The sequence below is a fragment of the Gopherus flavomarginatus genome, chromosome 7 (genome assembly GCF_025201925.1).
Source record: "Gopherus flavomarginatus isolate rGopFla2 chromosome 7, rGopFla2.mat.asm, whole genome shotgun sequence".
Classification (NCBI taxonomy): Eukaryota; Metazoa; Chordata; order Testudines; family Testudinidae; genus Gopherus; species Gopherus flavomarginatus.
Window position 1 is genome coordinate 58,620,569 of NC_066623.1, and position 27,834 is coordinate 58,648,402.

The 27,834-nt window shown below is 42.1% G+C and overlaps 1 protein-coding gene across 2 annotated transcripts in view; it reads right to left on the minus strand.

Moving 5' to 3' along the window:
- Positions 1-26,782, minus strand: part of ABL2 (ABL proto-oncogene 2, non-receptor tyrosine kinase) — a 77,770-nt gene extending 50,988 nt beyond the window's left edge. The window contains exon 1 of one of the 2 annotated variants that reach the window (XM_050963001.1): positions 26,505-26,782. In XM_050963001.1, the coding sequence (XP_050818958.1) occupies positions 26,505-26,679 (175 nt within the window). In that variant the 5' untranslated portion in view covers positions 26,680-26,782. Of the gene's footprint in view, positions 1-21,112; positions 23,712-26,504 lie in introns of those variants that run through there. The other variant, XM_050963004.1, reaches the window with a different exon arrangement.
- Between the last annotated feature and the right edge of the window lie 1,052 nt (positions 26,783-27,834).

Sequence of the window (27,834 nt, forward strand, 5' to 3'; positions counted from 1 at the left end):
TCATTCTTTCTCCAAAGTCCCTCTATATCTCTTATTTCTATTCTCAAATAGTCCATCCACCCAGGCCTTGTCTACCCGAGAAAGTTGTGCTGCTTTATCTATACCAGTATTGTTAAAGCAGTACAACCCTTCTAGCGTGGATGCAGTTACACTGGTATAAAAGTGCTTATACCTTATTCAGAGACTGGAAGGGGAATAAAATATACTGCTACAAGGTGCCTTTATATTGGTATAACTGCATTTACACTAGCGCATTTACTGGTATAGCTAGTTTGGTTAAACTTAAGTATAGATGAGGCCACGTGTGACAAATTTACCCAATTCCTTCCCCCCACACACTTTAGCTAGAGGACTAAACCTATTAGCCAAACACTTGCCCATCCCACCTACTTGCTGGGAAGCACCTGTAAGTTTCCTGCTAGGGTGCTGACCCTGAACCCTTCTTGGAGGTTTCATTTTTCACAGTGTCCAGCCTGATAAATTTGAAGACCCCCAAACCAAACTCTTCATGAAACTGGAAGAAAGAAGCAGCAATATCTGTTCCTCTCTCACCCCAGAGCCTCCCATCTAAACCAAGGAGATGGGGACAATATTTATTACTATTCTAACTCTTCCCCCCTCCATCAGGTGTTAGGTCCCATCCTTCCACCCCTGGCCTGTGCTGCTGCTCATGGTTTCCTCAAACATCAGCATAATGAAAATGACCTGATTCCTGCAAATCTCACTGTTTCCCACAGAACTTTGAATGGAAGCAGTAAAAACTGACAATTGGGTCAGTTTCATTCTGGTGTAGATTAGGAAAGCTATGAGCAACAGAAAATGATCTCACTTCATTGCTTACATCTGCAACATTCAGAATTACATTTGGCTCACTTCTCCTGCTCAGTAGGATGGAACAACAACTCATGTTGACACAGTTAAGGAATAAGACCCACTTCTAGTTATTTAAAGATACCTTTGCCCACTTAGTTTTTCACATAGCTGTTTAAACACTATCCCTGCTGCCACCGTTTGTGGTGGTGTGACTGGGATGCCAAAAAGGATTGGCAAGGCAGTGTCAGCTATTTGTAATAGGAGGCCAGGCTAACCTCCATCAGTACTATGTCTGTCTTTGTGTGCTACCTCTCATGACTCATTTTCCAAGTATTCAGGAAGAGGAAGAGTTTGAAACTCCCACTGGGAGGTCTAATATTGCTGCTGAGTAAAACAATCCATTTCCTCCTTTTTACTATGTAAAAGATTAGTTTCCAAATGAAAGTCCAATCTCTGTGGACTTTACTGTGACAAAGACTTTGCTTTTCTGTAGAGAGACTACAAGCAACATGTCCTAAGCAATGCAACATGAAGTATGAGGCCTTTTTTATAGCAATTTTCCCACCACTGGTCTAGAGCCAATGAAGTTGTCTACCAGTGGTAGTGTTAATAATTTATATTGACTTGCAGGTTACCTATCTCACAGAACTGGAAGGGACCCTGAAAGGTCATTGAGTCCAGTCCCCTGCCTTCACTAGCAGGACCAAGTACTGATTTTGCCCCAGATCCCTAAGTGGCGCCCTCAAGGACTGAACTCACAACCCTGGATTTAGCAAGCCAATGCTCAAACCACTGAGCTATCCCTTCCCCCCATTATGGTTGGGTAGTATTTTGTTGAATTTTTAAGTTATGCCAAGGCTACCCAAAGCATATGGAGAGACACTTGGTATATAAATAACTAAGAAGTGCTTTCAAGGCACAGGTGTTTTATCATCAAGTCATCTAAATCTGCTCAGAGCAGAGTTGGAGCCCCACAAGGATAAAAATGCCTGCAAACTGTTTCTCTAATACTTCCACCATGTCTACCATTTGATAGACAAAGGATAATTACCCAGTGTTCTGAGCAGGCTTGTACATCCCATATTGAAGCGCATGCTGCCATAGCTTCACTGCTTTCGGACCCGAGCTAGGTAGATTAAAGCTATGACTGCAGTACAGACATATACGTATAGACATATATACATATATATCAGTCTATACGGATTGTCTATACTGTATGTCAATCTATGACTGCAGTACAGACATACCCAAAGAGATTTGCTCTCATTGTGTAAACTAGCTAATGTACTTGTTGCTGACAACAGGAGACGTGAACTGGTTCTGAATGCTCTTTGATGGCACGTACAGACCAAAATAAACCCTATTCATCAAGGTATCTAGGGAAAATACTAAGAAAATTAAGCCATGCCATTCCTTGAAAGAAAAAGGCTTCCTTTTGTCACATGGAGTAAATCTGTATGGCAGACACATCCAAGTTAGTGTACTGCTTTGGAGGATCACCCAGCTAATTTTATATTACATACATTTCAGATAGAGCCAGTATAAAATCCCTACAGCGAGAGTGACATGCTGTGAAACAGTTTTGCAAAATTATTAATTGATATGATGCTAGGCATGTTAGACTTGTAAACTTTGTGCCAGGGCTAAATCCCCTCCACAGGGAGGAGGGAACTATCAAAGAAAGAACTTTACCCACTGTTTTGAAATGCAAAGTAGCATTTGCTTTTGCGACTAAGCCCTTTAATTTTGTTAAGCTTTTTCTAAGATTGTCTGACTATTTTCTGCCTCCCTGCAACCCCTCTCTTGCTTTCTTCCCTCTCCATAAAACAAGACTCCCAGTTGTTGCATGCCTACACAGGTTTGGCAAGACAGCTGACTGCTTGGATTACACTGGTTGCATTGTATTCCTTTAAGAATGAGCCATACTTCTTCTAAGTATCTCTTTTGGGACCAGAGTTCAGTACATGCAGTGAAGTCAGTCTGGCTCTGTTGAACTCGGGAATTTCAAGACGACAGGAACATTGAACAAGATTTTTCACAAGAACAAAATTTCTCCTTGCTATAAAGAACTATTTAGTTGTGCAACTAAAGCTTTAGAACTGTATTAGAGAAAACAAACACTAACTTCCTTTCAAACTCTATGTAAATAGATTCGTTTTGTCCAAGATGAGCATCTTAAATGGGTGTTAACATATTTTGGCTCCAGTTCACTATGTGAATCATCTGACTATTTAACAGCTTTATAAGATACGTCTTACATTTTAAGAGACTAAATTCTGCTTGGGGTAGTTGTATCATCTAGTGATATTTTGTTGATCTCAAGAAGCAGCTTTGTTCTTTTTTTAATATCTGGGAGAAGATTTTTCATTTCCATGAATGATGACATTTTCCTTGTGGCAGTGGTCTCTGTCTAAAAAGCCCTATCTTTTTCCAATAGCTCTCGCTCTCCTCAAGGATGTAACTCGGGAAAGCAGGCTGTTTTTTCACCCACTCATTAGTTCCAGACAAGTGAGTCTCAACCTTTTTCCATGCTGAGGCTGCCTTGAGACCACTCTCTCATTTAGCAGCATTGGAAGGACAAGGAAGTTGCAAACTTCTTGACATCTTTTTGCAACTCCAGTTGAGAGCCCTGGTTCTAGGACATAATTTTAATAACACTCTGCACTTCTAGAGCACCTTATCCGACCCTGTAAACGCTCTGTAAGCTTAACAATACTCCCCTGAGACAACTAAGAATTATTAGCTGCTTTTGGCAAATGAAGAACTGAGATACAGAGGCTGAAACTTACCCAAGGTTATGCAGCAAGTCAGTGAGAGATCCAGAAACAAAACCAATTACTTCTGACTGCCAGTATTGTACACAGCCTCTACATAAAAGACCCTTTAGCTTATAATAGAAAGTTGTTCTAATGCCAATGCTTTGTGAAATAGTTCAGTTTAAAATTTCTTTAGAATAACTATGTGCTTCCTGCTGAGCCTCAGCATTGCCAGGATTGTGCTCAGTTCCTATTGTTTACAAATTAAATGTCAGCATACTGTTAAGTCAACTTTGCAATAAAATTTTTGTTATTTAGCACCTATGGCCTCCCAATGCTTTTAGATAACACATTCCAGCAGCACATCCTAGGGGAAATGTGAGTTAAACCATATTTCCGAATAAACCTACCTCTACAAACAAAGTATAAACACCACACATTTTTGTGTTTTTATTTTGATGAGCCAGTGAACAGTAATTTCAATAAACGTGTCAGCTTCAACATCTGGAGTCTGGAAAAGTTAAGTAATATGGCAAATTATAAGTCATATCGCTCAAAAGCATTTAAGCTAAACAGAATCATCACCACACTCACAAGGACTGACTAATCAAGGGTAGTATATCTTTTCACTATTGACATCAAATTCAAACTTGGCAATTTAGCCAAATTCTATCCCTTCGTCCGCCGAAGGGACATCAGCTGTAAGCGATGCACAGCAACCAGAGGAACAGTTGTTAGCAGCAGCAGAATTTCTCCCTATTTTTTAGAAGGTGATTAATTTAACAGTTTTGCCTATAGAAGCAAGAAATTTATGGCAGAAAATCAGACCTAATCAATTTTTACCTGTTTAAGTGTAAAGTGACTTTCCCTAATTCAGCTTGAATGACAGCGCCACAGACATTCCTTCTCTTTAGCCATCACTCATACTGATTCAGCTATAGTAATGCATAACAACATCAAATCCCCTGTTCATTTACATTGGATTCAATCTAACCAATCAATTCCTACATTAAAGTGATACATACACTTAAATCTGAAGAAAGCTGGCAGTGGTACAGTGGCAACTGACAGAATCACTATAAGGGTGTGGGGAAAATAAAGTGAAGGAAGGTTTCTAGATTCTAAGGCCAGAAGGAACCATGGTGATTATCTAGTCTGACCTCCTAACACAGGCCATAGCGCTTCCCCAAAATAATTCCTTTTGAATTAAAACATATCTTTAAAGACCAAAAAAAAAACAAAAACACCAAACCACCCCACAGGTAAAAGGCAAGGGAATATCCTGGCTTTTATGAGCCTATAACGGCTATGGAAGTTCTTTCCCTAAAATAAAACTATGAAAGCAAAGTCTCAGTAAAAAAGAAAAAAAGTCTCCTATTCCCCCTACTCATCCATAAACTTATGTTTATAATTATCTGTCACTAACTTCAGCCATGTTTGAGTTTCAAGGATGTTGAAAAAGAGAGAAGGTTTTGGATGAAGGCAATTTTGCTGCAAACGTGTCATGTGACTCTAGCAGTATGAAAGTCCTATGGAAGCTGCTATTAAAGGCAACTTGGAAGCTGATTTACAAAGATCTCCACAAAAACTGGCAACGGGCACGTGTAGTATCTGAAACCATTTAACTCATTTTTTGAGAATGATCAGATTACAAATTGGCTCTACCCTGATAAAAATTTAGTTGTAGATCTGAATTTTCTAGTCCTATTTCCCATCTTCTCCCTCTGCTCTATGTCTCAAAGAAAGAGTGGGTTTCAACATAAAAAGTGACAATTTATTTCTCTTGAAAGAGACCAGTATTTCTAAAATAAGGTTTTCAACAGTGACAGTTGGTGTATCAACATGTTACTAATGTTAATATTGGAGCCACCTTGTTCCACAACTAAATGCTAATATTGGAGCCTCCTTGTTCCACAACTGAATTCAGACCATTGGCACTATTATGTTTGCTTTAGTGTGCCAACAAAAGAAAAATGCAGCACTGAGAAAGAGATGATAGGATGACACAAACATTAATAGAGTACAAGTGTGTACTCTAAAGGCAAAACTGAAACTGACTCACTCAGTTAGAATGTATCAATTGACTGACAGGTATAGTATATAAAGATAACTAGGGAGAATTATGAACAAGCTTGGCTTTGTTCTTCACATATAAAGTGACTTTCTGTCTGAGCCAAATATATAAAATGTGAGTCAATCCTTCCAGTTAAATTAGGGGAGGGAGTGTCATGGTAACATTGATCCTTGGAAAGAAGAGGCTAGTGCTCCTGTGACTGGTCAGTGGAACCCCAATTAGGGTCTTAGTGACTCCTTTTAACCTCAGAGGGAGGAGACCAGCAAGTGAGAGCTGTTTGAAACCAGGAGAGACAGTGATCTGGAAAGCCAGAACTGCCTGAAAGGAATGGCAGGTGAGCACTGCCTGAGAGCACAGACTGGAGGACCAAGGAAAGGGGCAAGTGAGAGCTGCCTGGGAGAGATATGGAAGCAGCAGAAAGCTCTATCGGTCCTCTCTGGGAATAAGGAGGAATTGGCTAGGCAGCCAGCAGAGGGCCTAGACTGATGACCTGCCTGAGCAGGAGGCTGACAAAAGTTGAGGCCTAGGAGACCACCAGAGGGCTAGTCTGGTGACCTTCCTGAGCTGGAAAGCTGGTGCTAGGAGGCTGAAAAGTGGGGAGGACTAGGAGACCAGTGGAGGAGTTAGCTTGTTGTCTTTACTGGGACAGAGAACCAGTGCCAGGTGGGTGGCTGGGAGAGAGGAGCCCTGGAACAAGGGCAGAAAGGAACTGGGAGTTGAGTGCTCTTGGTCACAGGTGGGTGACCTAGAAATAGTGTTCCTGGAGAGGGGCATGGAAGAATCCCTGTATGTTAAGTGTCACTGTGGGAATTGGAAGAATGGCTTTACCATGAGGTTACTACAAACTACTATCCTTTTACAAGAATTATGCCCAGAAGTGGGTCTTAGTATTGGACAATGCAAGAGACTATGCTCTTTATGATCGGACTAAGAAAGAACTGAGGCAGGCAAACTTGCCGTGCCACAGCCTACTGCAAAAGGGCACCCAAGCCTGGGGCCGCCTTTTGTTAGAATGTTCATTTGGGGTCCGGTGGTGAATTTAGCTTCTAGAGGACACTTTTCCAATATTACAGAACCACTACATCATTTAGTCAGATTCTTAAATCTATGCTCCACCAAAGGCCAAATCTGGAAAATCAAGAGTATAGGTACTGATAGAGCTGGATGAGTTCGTGTCCCTCAAATGAACCACCCCCTAAAGCGCATTGGCAGAGCATATGAAGCAACTTTGTACAGTACATATCAACATTCACTGTGCCTTGCTTTGCCAGAAGTAGAAGTCCCCAGTCTCATGAGCACTAAGATTCAACCTCCACACACACAGGAAAGAAAAATATTTATTACATGTCTCCTAATTTGTTAGGGTAGCACTGCATTCTCATCACCGCCACAGACAGACTGATGACAAGGAACAAGCACCAGTCCAAGAACTAGGAGCCATTGATACTTAACATTTACCCTCATTAACAGATTCATAAACTCAGTGGGATAGTATCCAACAGCTGTTAGCATTTCTCTCTATCAGTTCTTGTCTGGAGACTTGGGGTGGGGACTATCACATGGAGCACACAGAGACTCTGGCTGACATGAATGTTAACAGCACAGCTGCCTTCTCAGGCATGTTGCTGAGAGGACTAAACATTCCTGCTTGTTTTTCCAGAGACTGGGCTTGAGATTTAATGTAGGACAACTTTTAAAATGCCATTTTTCTCTCCCCCTCACTCTCTCTCCCCCAAAATCATTGCATGCTTGTGAAAGTTCAGAGACAGATCGTAATAGGTGAAGTTTTTAGTCTCCTATGGACACGAAAGAGTCAGGTAGCATTACTATCAGCATTTCACTCTGAACAATGGTCTCCATCCCTAACCTTGAGGGATCTGTCTCTAGAGTGAAAGAATATTCCTATTTATTATCTGAGGAGTCCTGAGAAGTTATCCCAGTCATAGAAAATCCATGTTCATAATGAACTGAGAACACATTCATAAATCTAAAAACCTCAATCTGAACTGAATCCTGGTCCCATAGGAAGAAAGAAAGTGGATAGCCATCTAGCCCTTCTGCTTCCAAGTAGCAAACAAAAATACATGGGGATTGCCAGTGGTTTTAATAGTGCTTGCACTCTCTATATATAGGCAGAGGAATTCACTCTGCCTTCATCCCCAGAAGCAGTACCTGGAGGTAAGAGTTGAAGCATGTTGGAGAGGCAGTGTGTGGGAAAATGCACTTTTGATGATGCTGTACCTGTTCTATGGATAAAAGACTTGACTCTTCAAGGCTGCCCATCACTAGTACTGAATAACCTGTGACTTCAGTTTATAACAGAATAAATGTAAAGGAGACACTCTTGTAGTCATGGTGCATAATACTGAGTCAAAATATTTCTAATTTAGGTACTTACATGGCCACCATTACAATAGCATCTGTGCACCTCACAATCTTTTAATCTATTTTATCTTCACAATACCTCTGTGAGGTAAGGAAGTGCTATTGTCCCTATCCTACAGAGGGGGAACTGAGGTACAGAAAGACTAAGGCCCAGATCCTCAAAGCTATTTAGGCAACTGACTTTCAATAGAAGCTATGAGCCTAAATACCTTTTAGGATCTGGACCAAAGGACTTGTCCAAGGCCACACAGGAAGTCTGTGGCAGAGCAGGGACTCGAATCCCAGCCTAGCACCCTAACCACAGGACAATCATTCCTTTCCTTACATAAACAAAAAAGGCACAGGCATTGCCTATATGAGACAACCACTCAAGGTACTGGCTGTTTACTATCCCTGCACACTCTGAAGCAAGGTGGATGAAAATCAATAGATTAAAAAATTTTTTTTTGATAAAATGCTTTGAGGAAAAAGATAGTTAAAGATCATTTTAATTAAGATACATTATAGCTCACAGACATCTCATAATGGAATAGAGATTATAAATTCTAATTCTATGAGACAATATATTCATGTAATGTTTAAGAAAAGCTTTGTAAATGAGTTCTAATAGTTCATGGATTATGGACCCAATCTTATGAAGTTCCAGCGACTTCTTTATAGATTTAGGTTAATCCTTCTATCTACCCAATGGGACTCAGTGCTCAGTCTAGAACAGTGGACCAGTAAAGCAGTGCTCGGGCGGGGGGTAGCGCACTCTGAAAGATCACAGCAAGTTCGATATAACGTGGTTTCACCTATAACCCAGTAAGATTTTTTGGCTCCTGAGGACAGCGTTATATCAGGGTAGAGGTGTATTTAGCACTTACAACGCCCTTTTAATCTTCAAAGCACTGTATAAAGCCAAGAAAAATACTTAACACCCGTGGGAGTTAGGTCAGTATTATCCCCATATTGCAGATTAGAAAAGAGCAGTCTGAACTGTCACATGGGGGGAGAAAACCCAAGTTGGTGTCTCCAATTAGCCAATCCTCTCATAGGCTTCTGGGAATGGGTGGGGTCTGGCATCTATAGAAGATTCAGCTCATGAGTGGGAGAGGAAAAGCAACACCCAAGATGACTGGATTGCTAAAAGACTGCCACGGGGAGGTGGTGGTGGTGGTAAAAATACTGAATTTGGGGAGGCTGGGGTCTACCTCCCTAGAAAACTTTAGACTTGACTGAGAGGTAGGAGAATTATGGGACTAGAGGATTTGGATGTTGATGATAAACTGATATGCCCCTTCTATAAGCATTCCTACATCATCTCTGGTGTCCATTTTCTCCCTTTTTTCCTGTAGAGGTCAGGTCATCCTGAGCCACCAGACAATGGCTTAGTGACACTTGGAGGTTTGGGATTTGAGCCTTAGGTGGAGGGCCAAGTAGACATCTTAATAACTGTCTGCTTAACTCCCCTCAAGCTGGTAAGAATCCAGTGGTTCACAATGGTCAAATCATTTATGTACCATTGAAGCATGGCACTCTCTAGGATGGAACCCAATAGAAACAAAATGACCTTAGCACCAATCTAGGAGCATTGGCTCAGTATTGAACCAAGGAAAGAGAAAGAGCTATGAAATCACCAACATCACTTTAAAAAAGTGATGATACCTACCCCCACCACTTAGGAAAGTACAAAGATATCTGAATACTAAGTGGGAGTTGTTTTCCAGGAATGGGTTCCTCATAAATAGCATCCTAATCTCAAAAGAGCCCAAAGGTTTTTGCTACAAACAGAAAACAAAGCTCTTAAGCATGGTAATGTAGGATGCTGAATGTAAAGGACTTCAGCATCCCCTAGTGGTATGTTGAAGTTTTTGTAGGTTAGGCAAAGGTACATAGTTGCTCCTCTTACTGTCTCGCTTTAAATGTACACAGCATCATACCGTTCTTCCTCTAACAGTATTTCAAAGAACATAGCCAGCTCTGCCTGTACCACAGATCACTTATACTATACTCCTACAATGCAGTAGCCATTTCTCACACAGCTTCATATTCCAGTGTAAAAAGGTGAGCTTTCCAATAGAGAAAGCATTGTAAAGATATCCCCCATCATGGCTCACTTCCACTTTTGTTGGGGCCAGGACACTTGAAAAATGTGAAACCATTAGTGCATTATCTTACTGCATATCAGCTACAAGCCAGCTGCTGTAAAAAGACAACTCCTGTACAAACATGAGCTAATACTCAGCACTCTCTCAAAATTTCCCCAACTGTAAAACAGGAACAGCAAGTAAAGTACTGTAGTATTTAATAGCACTACTATCACAAAACATTTCATAGAGCATGTGCCAAATATCAAATGGTAAAAACTAAATATTGACTTGAGGCTTGAATACACACAAACTTACACTGAAATAATTACATCAGTTTTAATTTATTAATTATAGCCAGCAGAGCAACCTTTCATGACTCAGTGATTAATGCTGCACATCATAATGTTCACCATGTCATACCTTAAAGGTAAAGGTGCCTCCCAGATCTCTCAAGTAATCAAATACTGCCACAAAGCTGCTGGAAAGTCACTTTAAAAAAAACCTTATTCCCTGCCTATGCTGCTGTTCACAGCTTTCCCAAGGAGCAACATGAAATTGATATTCTTGTCAGTTTCAGGGCTCCCCACAGACTTCTGAATAGAAGCAATGAAATTGAACAGTCTTGTTAATTTCACACTGTTGCTAGTAGCAACAAAGGCTCTGGAGCAAGCCTAGAAAGATGTTACAGCACTGATTTATACTCTGTTCAAGTTTGAAAGATTATCACAACTTAAAGGCTAGAAACTTAGAGTGGTGTGTGTTTGGGTTTTGTTTTTTAAAAGAAAATTCTGCAGAAGTCAGTGTTCTTGGTACCCTTGCTCACCAGTGAATTTCCTACTGGTCTGCTCAAATAACTTTTACAATTATCCTGAAATTTGAAGAAACTAAGCTTGAATAAAAAATTAACAGCTTTAGCCAAGTGAAAGTTACAGTGAACTGACCACTCTCAGATTATAGGAGACAATGTTTTCCAAAATGCATAAAGCACTGTGATGGTGTGGAGCCGCTCTTAATGCCGTATGCTGACCTTGTTCAGTTATGTATTGTATGAATATATTGCTTTAGTTTAATAACATACACACTTAAGGGTTGTTAAGGGACAACACTGGACAGGAAAAGACGTAGGAATACCAGGTCAAAAGGACTACAGCAGTTTAAAAAAGGAACTCCTTTCAAGAGAGAGAGAGAAAGAGAGGCAGTTGTTGGGGAAGTTGTTTCAGGAAACCACTGACACAGGCACCCGCTGAGATACCTGAAGAAGCTAGGCCTGCCCAGGTTATCATCAGGAATAGAAGGGCCGTAGGTAAGAAATATGTACACAGACTTATTAAATCATCTTCTCTCACATGTTTTCTTTGTACTATAAGAGTCATTTTGGTTTGGCTGTTTGGTTAGACTCCTGAAAGGAAAATAAGTAGGGTGAATACAAGGGGTACTGTAGCCAGGAGAGGTAAAGGCATGAACACTGACCTGAAGGACTGTACTGAGGCCTTGTTTACACTAAAGGGAAAAGTTGATCTAAGCTATGCAATTTGAGTTACACTCAAATCAACATAGCTTAGATCTACTCACTGCAGGGTCCACACTACGTGACGTTCACGGGAGACGCTCTCCCACCAACTCCCCTTACTGTTCTCAATCAGGTGGAGTACAGGAGTCAAGGAGAGAGCAATTGGCGGTTGATTTAGCAGGTCTTCACTAGACTCACTATTTCGACCGCCAATGCATCGATCGCTGCAGCACTGATCCTCTGTTAAGTGTAGACAAAGCCCTTAGACCAGAAAGGGGACAGAGGTGCAGCTAGTCCTGTAACTATAGACAATCATAACTTCCTGTGTTAATATTTCCAAGCAAAGATTCTATTATTGTATTAACCAGACAGTAAGACTGCCAGTAAGAAAGCTTGACATTGACTTTACCAGCACTTGAAGATCATAAGAACAAGTGAGTCTTGCCAGACTAGCCTGGCAGAAGCTGCACCTGCGCAATGGTGAGAAACTGCTCAGTGTATCGTGTGTGTGCAGTCTGGGTAAAGGGCAGCGCTGAACTTGTAGTGGGAGGGAATAAGGGCAGGCATGGGTTTGGGGTTAACTTAATGGGGGATAGTAGAGGCACTATGGGGGTAGACTGTGCTAAACTATGGGCCTTGGGACAGGTATGAGCTTGAGATAATTATAGGGTATGCTATGCCAGGCTTGAGGGCAGTCATGAGATGGAGCAGAACTGAGGTCAGAAGGTTAGCAGGGGAGCCACGGAGCAAACAGTGCTAGACTGGAGATAGCTATGGGGTAGGCAAACCCAAGTTGGAAGATAGTCATGGGGAAGTAGGGAAGCAGGCTCTGGGAGTTATAGTGGATTACAAATCGAATGAGTCAAGAATATGATGCATATGCAAAAAAAGGCTAATATTCTGGGATGTATTAACAGAAGTGTTATTACATAAGATATGGGAGATAACTGTCCTGCTCTACTTAGCACTAACGAGAACGCAGATGGAGTACTGTGTCCAACTCTGGGTTCCACGTGTTACATGTACATAAACTGGAGGGAGTCCAGTGGATAGCAACAAAAATGATAAAAGGTTTAGAAAACCCGACTTATGAGGGAAGTTTAAAAAAACTAGGTATGTTTAGTCTTTTTTTTTTTCCCTCCTCCTTGAGAAAAGAAGACTTAGTTGAAACCTGGTAAGTCTTCAGATATGTTAAGGGCTATTACTAAAAGGACTGTGCTCAATTATTCTCCATGTTCACTGAAAGTAAAACAAGTAATGGGCTTAATCTGCAACAAGGAAGATCTAGGTTAGATATTAGGAAAATATTTAACTGTAAAGGTAGTTAAACTCTGGAATAGGCTTCTAAGGGAGGCTTTGGAATCCTCATCATTGGAGGTTTTTAAGAACAAGTTGGATAAACACCTGTCAGGGATAGTCTAGATGCATGGGGTTTTTTTGTTTTGTTCTGTCTCAGTGCAGAGGGCTGGATTTCATGACCTCTCAAGGTCCCTTCCAGCCCTACATTTCTATGACCTTTTTTCTCACTAACACTCATATTTCTCACTACATTTTCTCAAATTAGCAAATACGGAAAAGATTTTAAACAGGAGTTAAGTAGGAAAGGACTGGAAGTTTTCTCCTTTGCCATATCAAAATCTTGATTTTGTTCCCTTCCCTCGACCCCACAGCTCCTCTTCCTTCCAAGTCTTATAACTTTTTTCCTCTGCCCTGTCAGAGACCTCAACACCAAACTCCTGCTATTTCAGATCATCCTCCAAGTGTTTGGAGAGCCCCAAGTTTCCCCAAAATGCAAAGTCTGCTCTCTCCAGTCAGCTTCTCCACACTTGCCACAATCACAAAAGGGAACAGAGACTGATCAGACCTGGCACAAGAAATTCAAATGCTGTGAAACGTACTAACGTTAGAAGATGGTGAGACAAGCAGCTTTATAGTTGCCCACCCCACAATTCTGATCAGTTTCATCCTGATGGTGCTAGTGCAGGGGTTCTCACACTGGGGGTCGGGACCCCTCGGGGGTCACGAGGCTATTACACGGGAGATTGAGAGCTGTTAGACTCCACCCCAAACCCCACTTTGCTTCCAGCATTTAATAGTGTTAAATATATTTTTAAAAGTGTTTTTAATTTATAAGGGGGGGGGGGTTTGCACTCAAAGGCTTGCTGTGTGAAAAGGTTCACCAGTAAAAAAAAAGTTTGAGAACCACTGTGCTAGTGGGTGTTCTTTTCATGTGCTGTTCCCAACTCTGCACAGATACTTTCTAGAACAAAGCTTGAGAGTACTACCCGGCGTGGTTAAGTGCTGGAGGCTGGAATGCTGTTGCCTCAGTAGCACTGTTTAGGCTGCTCAGTGCTTCTGTCCTTGGAGTTTCAATGCTGTGAGTAGATAGTGCTGCATGTTAGTTTAGCAGACTCGATGTTATTCATAAAGGAAGACCACAGGCACAGTTTGGTGGTGAAGGCTCTCAGCCATGTTTATTGTCAACGAAGCAAAGTACTAGCTCCCTGGATCAATGTCTACAGTTACACTAACACGTGTGCTTGTTGCAATGGACTCAGCTCAGTCAGCGGTAAGACCTTCTGTTGCCCCTTAGGCTAGACAAAGGGTTACGGTGAAGTACCCGATATTTATAGGCTGAGGCAGACAACTGGAATATACAACTTACATACTACCTTACGTAGTTCATCACATTGTTACCTCCCCTTGTTCTTGATATTTTGAACAAAATATCTTTAACTGTATTGTAAAACCATCTTATTTTGTACTAGACTGAAATATATTTATGTAAATATCTAGTGCCTAGCATACTATCAGCCACTTTGCCACATTCATGTACTGGACAGTGAACTTGCAAGCATCTGCTTTAATACATGGTCTAACTTTGGTTCACAGCCTCTGATTCAGGCCTCAAATTGTGCACCAGGTCCAGTGGTCCAGGCTCTCTCGCTCTATCTACTACAGTGGCGATGCACTATGTGGAGCAGTAGACACACAAGCTCAGTATTTTCTCACTGGGAACACGTTTGTGTACATGTGTGCATATACCAACCCCACACATTCAAGAGAAAATGTAGCAATGTTCTAATTTCTTCCCCTAGTTCCTCAGTAGAATGCCTCAACATCAGCAGAGAATGGTGCCGCTGCCTCTGTTTATAGTACAGTTCATATCCAGCAGCATGAAACTGACTGGTTTGCTTCAGCATTACTCTGTTCTGTTGGAAAGCATCACACGCATGAACAGCAATCACTAAGGAAAAGGAGTTAAATATCTTCACATGCAGAATTGTCCAGCTGGAGAATATCTGAAGTATGTGGACAATGAAAGCACAATACCAGAGAGAATTTAACTCTTTGTGCATTATTGAATACAATAGCTCTACCTACAATTATTGCATCCCCAATATCTGATTGTTTTGTAAAGTACTTTGAGATAAGTAAAAAAAGTATTTTATAGAAAATTAAACTAAACTTCAATATATACAGTTGTTCTAGAAATGTCTTTACAAGACTAAAACAGTTCTAAAAGAGCTATAAAGTCACTGGATAAAATAGTCTACAACCTTCAAGGAAAGTAATTTCCTAAGAGTCCTAAGGACTTTAACCTAATTATCTCTTTAATGCTACATCAAAACATAGGAAAAACTAAGATAAAACCGGCTATCTATCCTTAGTGAGAGTTGTAGCTTCCACCTCTCCAGTTGCTCAATAGCACAAAAATAAAGGAATTTCAAAAGCCACTCTGTAATTAACTTGGGGTGGTTTAGCTGATACAGGAAGCTACCATTAAGGCTATCTAATTATTTTTCAGATGTAGTTGCAGGTACCTATCTCCAATACAATTACTCATGTCTGCTCATAAAGCCACAATGTTCATATGTGGTTTCCAAAGCAGACACTCGTAATACAACCAAAATTTGCTATTGTGGTTTATAGTGCTACCAACAGGAAGCCTCAATGGCTTTACAGTTGCCTATATATTCTACAGAGAATAGCCTGCATAGATCATCACAAGATTAGCCTCCAAAATGGAAGCCAGCATTTTACAACCATAACCACAAAGCCAGACACACAGGCTAAAGTACAGCAGAGATAACTATATGGGTCTGAGTTAATGCTTGTTTCATATGTTGCTCAAACTGTACTGTCACATCAACAAATAAAATTTACTTTGCTTTCTGAATTTGTTCAAGGAACTCAAACGTCTTCTATCAACAATTTACTGTATTTTTTCTAAATTTCCATGAAAAAGTACTGCCCTCACGTTCTACACTAGCAAACCCTTTCTGAGCACACTGGCAGACGGAACTTGTTTTTCTCCTTCCACAATGTTGCTTGCACATCTTTATGGTGCCATCTACACTAGAACCAAGCCATGCTACACACGTAAATACCAAATTATGTATTAAAATTGTTGGCATGCAGCAAAGTAGTAGCTGGGAGCACTAACAGTAGCATAGATACTGTTGCATGTTGTAAAACAAATAAGGTCAGCAGTCCTCAGCTCTTTGAACAAAATGGAAACTGAATGAATTTGATAGGTAAGCCACAAGAAGGGGGATACAGTTAGGTTTTTTTGTATAATTACTTTTCAGACACTTGCTTTCAACAATAGCAAATGCTCAAGAAATAGTGCATCTTACCTGCTTCACGTAATTGGTTGTTTAACATTGAGTTCAGACCTAAATAAGCTAATTAGCTGTCAGCAGTGTTGGAAATCTACTAATCTTAAGGGCAACAGCAAATTAAGTGAACCTTGGAAATAATGTCAAGTTCTGTGGCCTGTGTTGACAGGTCAGCCTAGATAATCATGACTCCTCCTAGCCTTAGTCTATGAATTGGTATAGTTTGACAGTATGATTTAACTGCAGCAAAAATTAGTTCTCTTGCAGCTCTCTAAGAAAGGCATTTGACAGTTGCCAAGGTGAGTAGCTCTCAGAACAAGCTACTAAGTTGACACTGATGAAAACATGATCCTAAAATTATCCATATAGTTATCTACAGCCTGTAAACACCAGTATTTTAAAAGGGCTTCAGAGGTGATCCTGGCAATTACAGACCGGTAAGTCTAGCGTCAGTACCGGGCAAATTAGTTGAAACAATAAGAAAGAATAAAATTGTCAGGCACATAGAAGAACATAAATTGTTGGGCAAAAGTCAACATGGTTTCTGTAAAGGGAAATCCTGTCTTACTAATCTAGTCGAATTCTTAGAAGGGGTCAACAAACATGTGGACAAGGGAAATCCAGTGGACGTAGTGTACTTAGATTTCCAGAAAGCCTTTGACAAGGTCCCTCACCAAAGGCTCTTATGTAAATTAAGTTGTCATGGGATAAGAGGGAAGATCCTTTCATGGATTGAGAACTGGTTAAAAGACAGGGAACAAAGGGAAAGAATAATGGTAAATTTTCAGAATGGAGAGAGGTAACTAGTGGTATTCCCCAAGAGTCAGTCCTAGGACCAATCCTATTCAACTTATTCATAAATGATCTGGAGAAAGGGGTAAACAGTAAGGTGGCAAAGTTTGCAGATGATACTAAACTGCTCAAGATAGTTAAGACCAAAGCAAACTGTGAAGAACTTCAAAAAAAATCTCACAAACCTAAGTGATTGGGCAAAAAAATGGCAAATGAAATTTAATGTGGATAAATGTAAAGTAATGCACACTGGAAAAAATAACCCCAACTAAACATACAATATGATGGGGCATAATTTAGCTAATCAAGAAAGAGATCTTGGAGTCATCGTAGATAGTTCTCTGAAGACATCCACGCAGTTTCCAGCAGCAGTCAAAAAAGCAAAGAGGATGTTAGGAACCATTCAAAAAGGAATAGAGAATAAGATGGAGAATATTTTATTGCCCTTATATAAATTCATTGTACGCCCACATCTTGAATACTGCGTACAGATGTGGTCTCCTTACCTCAAAAAAGACATACTGGCATTAGGAAAACTTCAGAAGAGGGCAACTACAATGGTTAGGGATTTGGAATAGGTCCCATATGAGGAGAGATTAAAGAGGCTAGGACTTTTCAGCTTGGAAAAGAGGAGACTAAGAGGGGATATGATAGAGGTATTTAAAATCATGAGTGATGTGGAGAAAGTGAATAAGGAAAAGTTATTTACTTGTTCCCATAATATAAGAATTAGGGGCCACTAAATGAAATTAATGGGCAGCAGATTTAAAACCAATAAAAGGAAGTTGTTCTTCACACAGCGCAGAGTCAACTTGTGGAACTCCTTGCCTGAGGAGGTTGTGACAGCTAGGACTATAACAGGGTTTAAAAGAGAACTGGATAAATTCATGAAGGTTAAGTCCATTAATGGCTATTAGCCAGGATGGGTAAGAAATGGAGTCCCTAGCCTCTGTCTGTCAGAGGGTGGAGATGGATGGCAGGAGAGAGATCACTTGATCATTGCCTGTTAGGTTCACTCCCTCTGGGGCACCGAGCATGGGCCACTGTCAGTAGACAGGATACTGGGCTGGATGGACCTTTGGTCTGACCCAGTATGGCCATTCTTATGTTCTTACGTAAACTGGCAATCAAGGTTAGCAATACAGCCTCCCTCAAGCTCAAAACAACAATCCTGTCACAGATTCTCTAGGAAATGGAAAGCAACTCTGCAAATTGCCAATCCAGCTAGGAAAAAAGCTATGATGAAAACCACTTCTGACAATCTCCTTTCTCTGTACTACATGCTTGATCAAAATTGTGCCCTGCCAATTTATTCACTTGGCCATGTCCCTGCTGTCAAAAAAACCCGTTTAGAAAAAAATTTACAAACTACTATACTTGCAAGCAGTAGCAACCCTCAAAGTATTGCCAGCACAATTTGTAACATGCTGTCTGATCCACCTGGAGAACACAGGAATTGGAGGCATGGGGAGGTTGGGGGGATGTGGAGGGTTAAATTCAGTTTTAAGCAGGTCAGTCCATAAAGTTCTGGCTAAAATGTTTTGAAGTAATTTGCTTATTGCCTTTAATGCTTAGCTTCTTCAGATAAAGTTTCTTTGTATACAAAAAGATTGTATAGGAAGTATTGATATGCCAGAAATACTATGCAAAAGGCAGGATATATTCTTTGTATGTTTCCACCCAAGGATCTTTATAAGCCATTGAAATTAGAATCATTTACAGGTTTGTCGCATCTCACGCTGGGGTTACATTCCGAAGTCAGCGCGTAAAGCGAAAATCGTGTATAGTCAAAATTACATTGAGTGTAATAGCAGGCAGAATCACTCGCACTACAGGTACAATATTAAAATTGTTATTTTCCTCTTTTTTTGTTTTGTTTTTGCCAACACGTAAAGCTGAAATCGTGCATGTTAAAGGCACGTAAGATGTGACAGACCTGTACCTCACTTTTGGGGTGTAATACAGCAGCTTTTTAATAGTGTAAAGTTGCCATGCACCACAGCTTAGGATAAGATGTGGTCACTAATACTGAATCCAATTGAAACTGTAGGAGTAATTTAGATATGGCAATTGGGGCATTAGAGAGAACATGCCTATGATTTCAGTCATTCCTTTAGACACTTAACTGATCCATCCTCCTTCGTTGTTTGGGTAATTAGTTGTTAGACAGCTATTTATATGTTATAGTCCCACAAGATTTCTCAATACAATGCAAAGGCAGTCACCCAGAGTCCAGTCATTATATTACATCAGCACAGAGAATTTTGCAACAGGAAAATCTGAGCAATCAGCCCTGGCCCAAACTCTATATTTCATTAGCATGAATGAAAATTATAGGATTTTTAAAAAGGAGAGTGTATGAGCTATATCACACATTCACCTATATTAAGTTGACCCCTTATTCTTTCCCTCTGCCTCTTTCTTCTGTATCCAGCTCCCTCAGGCTGTTTGAATTTACAAATAAATAAACAAAAACAAAACAACAAATGCTGCTTTATGCTTTCCCCCCCATGACAGAAAGTTTTTATCATGTTGCATGGCACTCCAACTGCCTTAGGGGAGCTTTAATGATGATTTTATTTTTAAAAGTACAGGCTTATCTTGCTTGACCTTGCTGCACAAAATAAAAGGTTGCTAAACTCCTCCTCCCAGAGAACAAAACCTGGAACAGAAATGACCTGGCTCTTCTAGATCAAAAGCCTAGAGTGGTAGAGTCCACAAACAAAGAAATCAGAACTAGGACAAACCCAGCACTATTACGAACAGGTACTGTAGGAGCAACCAGGCCAGAGAAACTGACCATTATTCCTTTCTTGATTGTTTCCTATAATAAACTTACTTTAATACTCTGTAAGGCACTTTGAAGATATAAACCAATCCAATATCAATCTATATAATGCCCCAAGTAAGGTAATGCACTTATTTTACAGAAGAAAAAATGAAGGGCTTATCTACACTTAAAGCTGTGTTGCTGTACCACTGAGCAAAGATACTACCTCCACCAACAGGAGAGCTTCTCCCATCGACATAAATACTCCACCTCCCTGAGAGAGGGTAGCTATGTCGACTAAGAGAAGCCCTCCCATCAACATAGTGCTGTCTACACTGGGATTAGGTTGGTATAACTGTTGCTCAGATGTGGATTTTCCAAACACCTGAGCAACATATTTATATAGACATAAGTTGGTAGTGTAGACCAACTAGAGAGAATAAGCAATTGTCAAAGGTCACACCAGGAGTCAGTATTTGAGTCAATATTATAATGTTCAAGTCTCTGGCTCTTAGTTCCATGCTCAAACTACTAGACTAAAGTGTTCTTTTTCAGTGAATTATTGTATTGCATTTATAAAACTTCAATTTAAACTTGACTTTATAATATACTACTAGCAACTACATGTCTGATCCATTTCTTGCATTTACAACCCACAATCACGTTTGTAATAAGGCAACTTGCAGGGCCAGTTCAGATAAGGCTGCCAATCTGCAAAAAGGGTCTAGGTCTTAGGGCTTCACTCCACCACAGACAGGCTGATATGCTAGTGTGGTGCCTCTGTTTTTAACTACTCACACTCCACTGCTGTGCTCAGAGCACTCAACTTGAGACCCCTGGGGAAATCCGGGTGTCTCTTAAATGGCCACCTGGTGCACAACACTGAAGGTTCCCTCCCCTTCCTTCTGTGTAATAAAATATATCTACCAGTCCTTGAACTGCCTCCAAAAACACTGACACAGGTCCAGGCTAGTGCTCCCTCACTAGACTGCTGTGAAAAGATCCAGCCAGTAAAGCCTAAGGTGTTCTAAGACTCCAAAATCCAGGCACTGCCCCGGCATGGAATCCCCAGGCATACCCTCCTGAGAGTTTGGACTATCTGGCCCAGTCCCTGGGGCTAGTACTGGCTTCTCAGATTCCCCCTATAGCTTTAGCACACCCTCTTCCAGAACTCTACTTGAAGAGGTAAAGTAGAAGGCTTCAAGGGGGCAGGTGATAAGATATAGCACAACACAGACTTTGCTCTTTAATACTATGAGAAATACAGATCTACACAAAAACAAACCCGATATGCATTTCTCTGCCTCAGCTTCCTTACCATTCCAGAGCATTCTCTGTGCTGAGACCAGAGCCCTTTAGAGCCATCCAGAATCCTCCTGTTGCAGTGCATAGCTTGGGTTCTTAAACATGTAGCCTTCTCTCCAATCTACCACCTCTGGCCATCATCAGTTCGTTCCCTTCTTCTCTCCTGCCAAACCTCATGTGTGTCCTGAGACTTTCCCTTGTGAGTCCTTTTATAAACTTCTAGTCCCTTGATCAGATGACTTCCGAATCAGCCTCAACTGGTGATCAGTGCTCTACCAGATGACTTTGTTGCCTGGCATTCTCTCCCCAGACAAACCAATTCTTCTGAGTGGGAGCCAGTCTGTCTAGGATGTTTGTATTAAAATTGAGGACCACTCCAAGTTTAAAAACACTCTATTGCCAGCTCTGTACCACAACACATTGGAATTTCAGCCCTACATGGAGGTGAGAAGGCAATCGCCTCCACACTCAAAATGTGATTTGCAGCTTGATAAAGACATATACAGAGTTCATAATCACATGCGCACACACAGAGAGTTTGTAAATTGTACAAATTCCCTAACTATCTCACATCCACACTAGTTCTGGATACATCTGCTCTCCTTCCCTTCTATGGGACTGAACCTCTATAACTAGCATGAGAGAGCAGACTGGGACAAAAGGGGGGCAAAGCAGACTTAGTGAGGTGTAAGGACAATTGGAATTTCAAAGTATTTTGTGTAATAAGAAAACATTAGTTGCCCCCATTTCTCCATAGCCCAAGATGAATTAAATTCACAGATTCCAAGGCTAGAAGGGACCACTGTGATTATCTAGTTTGACCTCCTGTATAAACACAGGCCATAAAACTTCCCCAAAATAATTCCTAGAGCATACAGTTTAGAAAAACATCCAGTCTTGATTTAAAAATTGTCAATAACGGAGACTCCACCATGACTTAGTAAGTTGTTCCAATGCTCATTACATGCTGTTAAAAACTTATGACTTTCTTCCAGTCTGAATTTATCTAACTTTAACTTCCGGTCTTTGGATCATGTTATACCTTCCTCTGCTTGATCGAAGAGCCCATTATTAACTGTTTGTTTCCCATATACTTAGACTCACCCCTTAACCTTCTCTTTGTTAAGCTAAATAGATTGAGTTATTTGGGTCTTACTACGAGGCATGTTTTCCAATCCTTTAATCATTCTTGTGGCTCTTCACTAAGCCCACTTCAATTTATCAACATCCTTCTTGAATTGTAGATACCAGAACTGGACACAGTATTCCAGCAGTGGTCACACCAATGCCAAATACAGAAGTAAAATAACTTCTCAATTCTTACTCAAGATTCCCCAGTTTATGGATCGAAGGATCACAACAGCTCTCTTGACTATAGCTCCTGTTCAGCTGATTTTCCATCAGATCCTAAGTTATTTTCAGAGTCATTCGTTCCCAGGATAGCTTCCTCCCATTCTGTAAGTGTGGCCTACATTCTCTGTTCCTAGATCTGTAGATTTCACTGTATAAAAATGTTTATGGTTTGCTTGTGCCCCATTTATTAAGCGATCCAGATCACTCTGAACACAGTGACCTGTCCTCCTCCTTAGTTACCACACCCCCAATTTTTGTGCTGTCTGCAAACTTTTTATCAGTTTATATTAAGACTGTTTTTAACATTCCTTCCTCTGCTGATCAGATCCCACTTGTACTTAAAAATCTTGATTAGCAAGTCTACTCTGAGTTTGGAAACAAATATTGTTCCTCTATGTGTTTCCTTATCAAGGACTTAAAATGGCAGTAACACCCCGAACTGCACTTGGAAAAAGTACACACAGATTTAGCAAGGTTCACTCTGCTGGTAGTACAGGATGGGATGCAACTTCCTGAGCAGAGCTTGAGGAGGAATTTGGAAAAGCCAGCGGCTGGACTGGCCAACCATCTATATCTCCCCACATTTGCTGGTGTTTCAAGAAAAATGGAGGCAGGTGGAGGGTTTTCATTTTCAGCCTCTGACTGGCTGTGCTGGTCAATCACTATAATTGAGCACATAGAAGGGATAAGAAGAACATTGGTTTATCATTCATACAGTGAACACTGCTACAAGTACTGCCCTGCTCACCAGAGAAAGGATGGAATCCTGCAATCACTAGGTTCCCTAGCAGTCGGCGAGAGAAGGAAGGAGTCTAAGTGCAATGCCAACAGCAAAAGCCTCGGGGGCGGGGATCTGGCAGACTGGGTCCAGGTACTGAGGGAAATTAATGGGAAGCTAGGTCAAGTCAGAAAGCAGAACGGTGTCAGGGAGGCAAGAGTGAAGGGAATAAAGGAGAAGAGAGGGAGCAAGAGAAACCAATGGATCCAAGGGAAAATAAGAGCAGATCAAGGAGCCTCCCAGAAAAGGGAAATGAGCTCCTACTTCTCTAACTGCACCAAGGTTTGGTTGCCGTCTGAGATGACTGTTTAAAGATAAGAATTCAGCCTTGCCTAGTGTTCACTATAATAACTTCTCCCCAATGAATGAGTTCTTGTCTCTAAGGTACTAATCAGTTCTAGTGAAGCGTGGACTTGAGGCCAATTCTAATAGGACTGAAGTACTTACTGAGGTAATGTGGGGATTCAGAGGTGAGAGCTATAACTTACACAATTTTCGATTTTTTGTGGGATGGGAGAATCCAGGTTTCTAAAAAACAGAAAAAAAAATCTATAAAAAAGAAATTTCTATTTGTCTCACATCCTATGAAAACACCTCCTGAACTGCTTGCAACGAAACTATTTCAAACACTGAGAGGGTGACAGTGAAACTATTTCTAGTGACTAGTGACTAGTTTTCACTGTTCAAGCTGAGAGTTAAAAGCAAGCAGTATAAATAGTGAAAAACTGAGCTGCTGCAATTTTGTCTTAATAATCTAAATTACTACTAGTACAGAGAAATGCTCTTTCTAAATTGCCTATCTACAACGAGGCAGGCTTCATGTCAGGCTCCCTCTCTCCCTAGTTCTACGAGATATCAGTGTCAGGGCCTGGGAGAGCAGGAGCTTGTGCTGGGCAGAAGAACTGCAGGGGACATATCAGCTCAGCAACATCAGAAGGGTCTCTATGTGCCTTTGTTCCCCAAAATGTTCCCCTTTCCCCTCCCCCCCCCAGCAGTTCAGACAAGCTTTCTGGGGCATGAACTCTTTTACTCCATGGATGTACTGTACCTAACACAACAGGACCTCAAACTTGGTTAGGACCTCTAGGTACTACTTCAATTTACAAAAGAGCATTTACAGTAAGTTGGAGTAAAGAGAATATGAATTAACCTTAACTGCATTACACTTAAACAACCACAAATGGTTCCATATACTACATTGTACTTCCTGTGAACATAATTTCTATTCCCAGCACTGCCTCAGCCCTTTAGAAAGTTATCCCTATGCTTATTTGCTACTAAAACACCAAGGAGAGCCACTTTGTCATTACAGGGATAGTTCAGATTGTTTGATCAGGCTTTCATAGCAGCTCTGCTGTGGAGATAAAGATTTATGATTTCAACATCAAACTGAAGAGTTAGAAAGTACTTTCACCTATACCTGCCCTTGAGGCCCTCTGCCACTTTTTGGATTTACAGTGATTTTCCTACTTTTAATAATTTTTCTCTCCCATGATGCTGTGTGAAAGACCCACACAAACAAGGAAAACTAATTGACTGTACAGAGGAAATACTGAAACTGACTATACTAGGTCCCACTGAATTTTTTCCTTTCTAATCTTTCTATTATAGCAACTTTGGATTTAACCTGCAATAGCAGCACACAAGACTTTTTTTTTTTAAGTTGACAATGCCCTGAAATTCCATAAGCTGTTTAGTATAAAGGACGTTTAGAATCTCATCCATACATGGTGTATATTTAGAAAGTGAATTTTCATTGAAGATTCCATTCTGCCTATGTCAGGTGGTAGATGTCCACAAGCCTGTATCATTGATTTACTAATGCTGTCATAGTGGATGAGTTTACATTAAAAAATGTGTAACCAGCAGTCCAGGATTTTAATGCATATGCTTGTTCTGTTGGGCACAGAAAGAGCTAAGCTGTCAAAAGCAGTTCTGCCACAAACACTGGAGCATGACTGCCCTAGCTGAAATAAAAATCGATAAACCTCTCAGTAGCAGATTCAGGTCCACAAGATTTAAAAAAAAAAAAAAATACCAACAAAATGCACCAACATTAGACTTCAGCTCCTCATGCTCTTGCTAAGGTGTACAGCTTTCAGTTTATCATAGTTTTCAACCTTCCTTGACCTACAGGATGAAGTACCCCCAACTAATGGACCAAAAAAGGCACAGGAAAATTACAAAAATAACGTATTTTAAATGGTTGGCTTTCCGAAGAGGACCTTTTCCTGTAACTTCACTTTCATATTCAGTATTTTTATTTCTGTAAAGTGAAAAGAGATGGTAAATTTGAACTTCATCTAAGTCAGCTGACAGATGTAGACTATTAAAGCCAGACCAAGAACAAAAACAGCCTGTTCAATGGGGGCAAATAGCTCAGTGGTTTGAGCATTGGCCTGGTAAACCCAGGGTTGTGAGTTCAGTCCTTGAGGGGACCACTGAGGGATCTGGGGCAAAATCAGTACTTGGTCCTGCTAGTGAAGGCAGGGGGCTGGACTCAATGACCTTTCAGCGTCCCTTCCAGCTCTGTGACATACGTATATCTCCATATATTATAAAGCTATGTCAGCAACTGAAATGAAATTAAACAACAAAAGTAGCTCAGAAATGTGTTCAGTACTTATCCTCTCAAACAGACAAGGATCTAATGAGCTAAGACCCATTCCAATGATGTTCACAGACATTTTGCTAAGATAAAGGGCCTTTGTAGCTGCCAATTTTTATTCAGATTTGTCTACAAGGCAACTCCTTACCAATAAAAAGGCAGCAAAAATCGCTGCCCCCTTGCATACCAGCTACTCAGCTGTGTAGAAGTTTCTGTAGCAATAAGAGCCTCCTCCCTAGGTATTTCACGTCAGGAGAGAAGCATCCTTTAATTCCCCCCCCTTTCACGGGCAATGAAATCAGCCATGGAACATCACTCTCCCTGAACGTACACTTCACCCCGACCCTACGCATGGAGTTGCCCCCACCCCATCCATGCCTGACAGAAATCATTCTGGGAGCAGCTCCAGCTCCCTCCCTCCACAGATCTCAAAAGAGGGACACGCCAGAGCAGACTGCTGCAGGCGGTGATGGGGAAGGGGGTACATAGAGCTGGTGCCCCCGCGGACAGCGATGGGGGAGGGGGTGGTCCCAGCAGCCCCCAACGGTCCCTCCGCAGTCGCTGTTAATTCATCCCCACCCCTTATTTCCAACTGCAGACCCTGCCCCACCGGTCCCCCGGGCGCCCCCTTCCCCAGTGATCGGCGGCTGCCTCCGCCCTCCTTACCGTGCTGGGTGAAGATATTGAAGCCGCTCTCCGCTGTGCGCCCGGCCGCCTCCCGCTTGCGGCCCGCGGGCCTGGCCGCGCTGCTCCCGCGCGCTCCCCTGGGCTGCTGAGGCGGCGGCGGTTGCTGCTGGAGCCCGGCTCCCGGCTCCCCGACGCGGCCCACCTGCTGGCCCATCCCCGCGCTGCCGTCCTGGGCCCCCGCCAGCCCTCACTCACATGCCGCCTCCGCTGCCGGCCCGGCAGGCCGCCTCCTGCTCCCGCGGCCCGGCGGCTCCCCACAGGGCTGCCCCCAGCCCCGCCGCGCTCCGGCCTGGGACTCACGGACTCGCCCCCTCAACCCCCGCCGCCATCTTAACCACAGAGCTGCGGGAGAGGGGACAGAGCGTCTCCTAGAGACCCACCTCCGGTCCTCCAAGGGTGTCCTGCCACCGCCAGCCCCCTGGCTCCACCCCTCGCCCCCTCCCTGACATCACCCAGCAACCCCGCGCCCTCCCCCTGACACCACTGCCCCTCCCTGACGTCACCCAGCAACACGCAGCCCGCCCGCCCCCTCGCTGCCATCACTCAGCAACACCTCCCTGACACCCCCACCCCTGACCACCCCATCCCATCCCTCCTTTCCATCCTGCACTATCCCCTTGATTCCCCAGTGACAGACCTGCCTATCCTGTACCACCTGCCTCTTGATCCCCGACAGCCCCTACACCACACCTATTAACCTTCCCCACTTTTTCCATCCCCCTCATTACCCCATCACAAACCTACAGTATCATCTTGACTATCCCCCACTGTACACTTGACCCCTTCCATGTTCTCCACCGCTATCTCCTCACATGGTTACTACTATCTGTCCCCGCCGGACTACCCTGTTAGTCTTCTGTCCCATAGTGCTCTTCCTGACCACAAGCTCTTACCCGGTTCTGTAGAACTCTGCTTGGGACACTTGAAATACTGATCACAGTGAGTGCCATAGGATTATTTCATAATATTAGGACTGGGCTACACCTAAAATGTACAAGCTGGCTACATCACTGGGCTGTGAAAAATTTCGCGCCCTATGTGATATAATTAGGTCAACCTAACGCCGACTATAAATGCAGCTAGGTCAGGGGTTTTCAAACTGGGGGTCGGGACCCCTCAAGGGGTCGTGAGGTCATTACATGGGGGGTCGCGAGCTGTCAACCTCCAGCCCAAACCCCGCTTGCCTCCAGCATTTATAATGGTGTGTGACAGACCCAGGCCAGTGGGGTACAGGAGTCTGGTCCTATTAGTGTCCAGGGGGTGGGCGGGCAAAGCCGGACCACTTCTAAAGGACCTCCCCCCAGCCTAA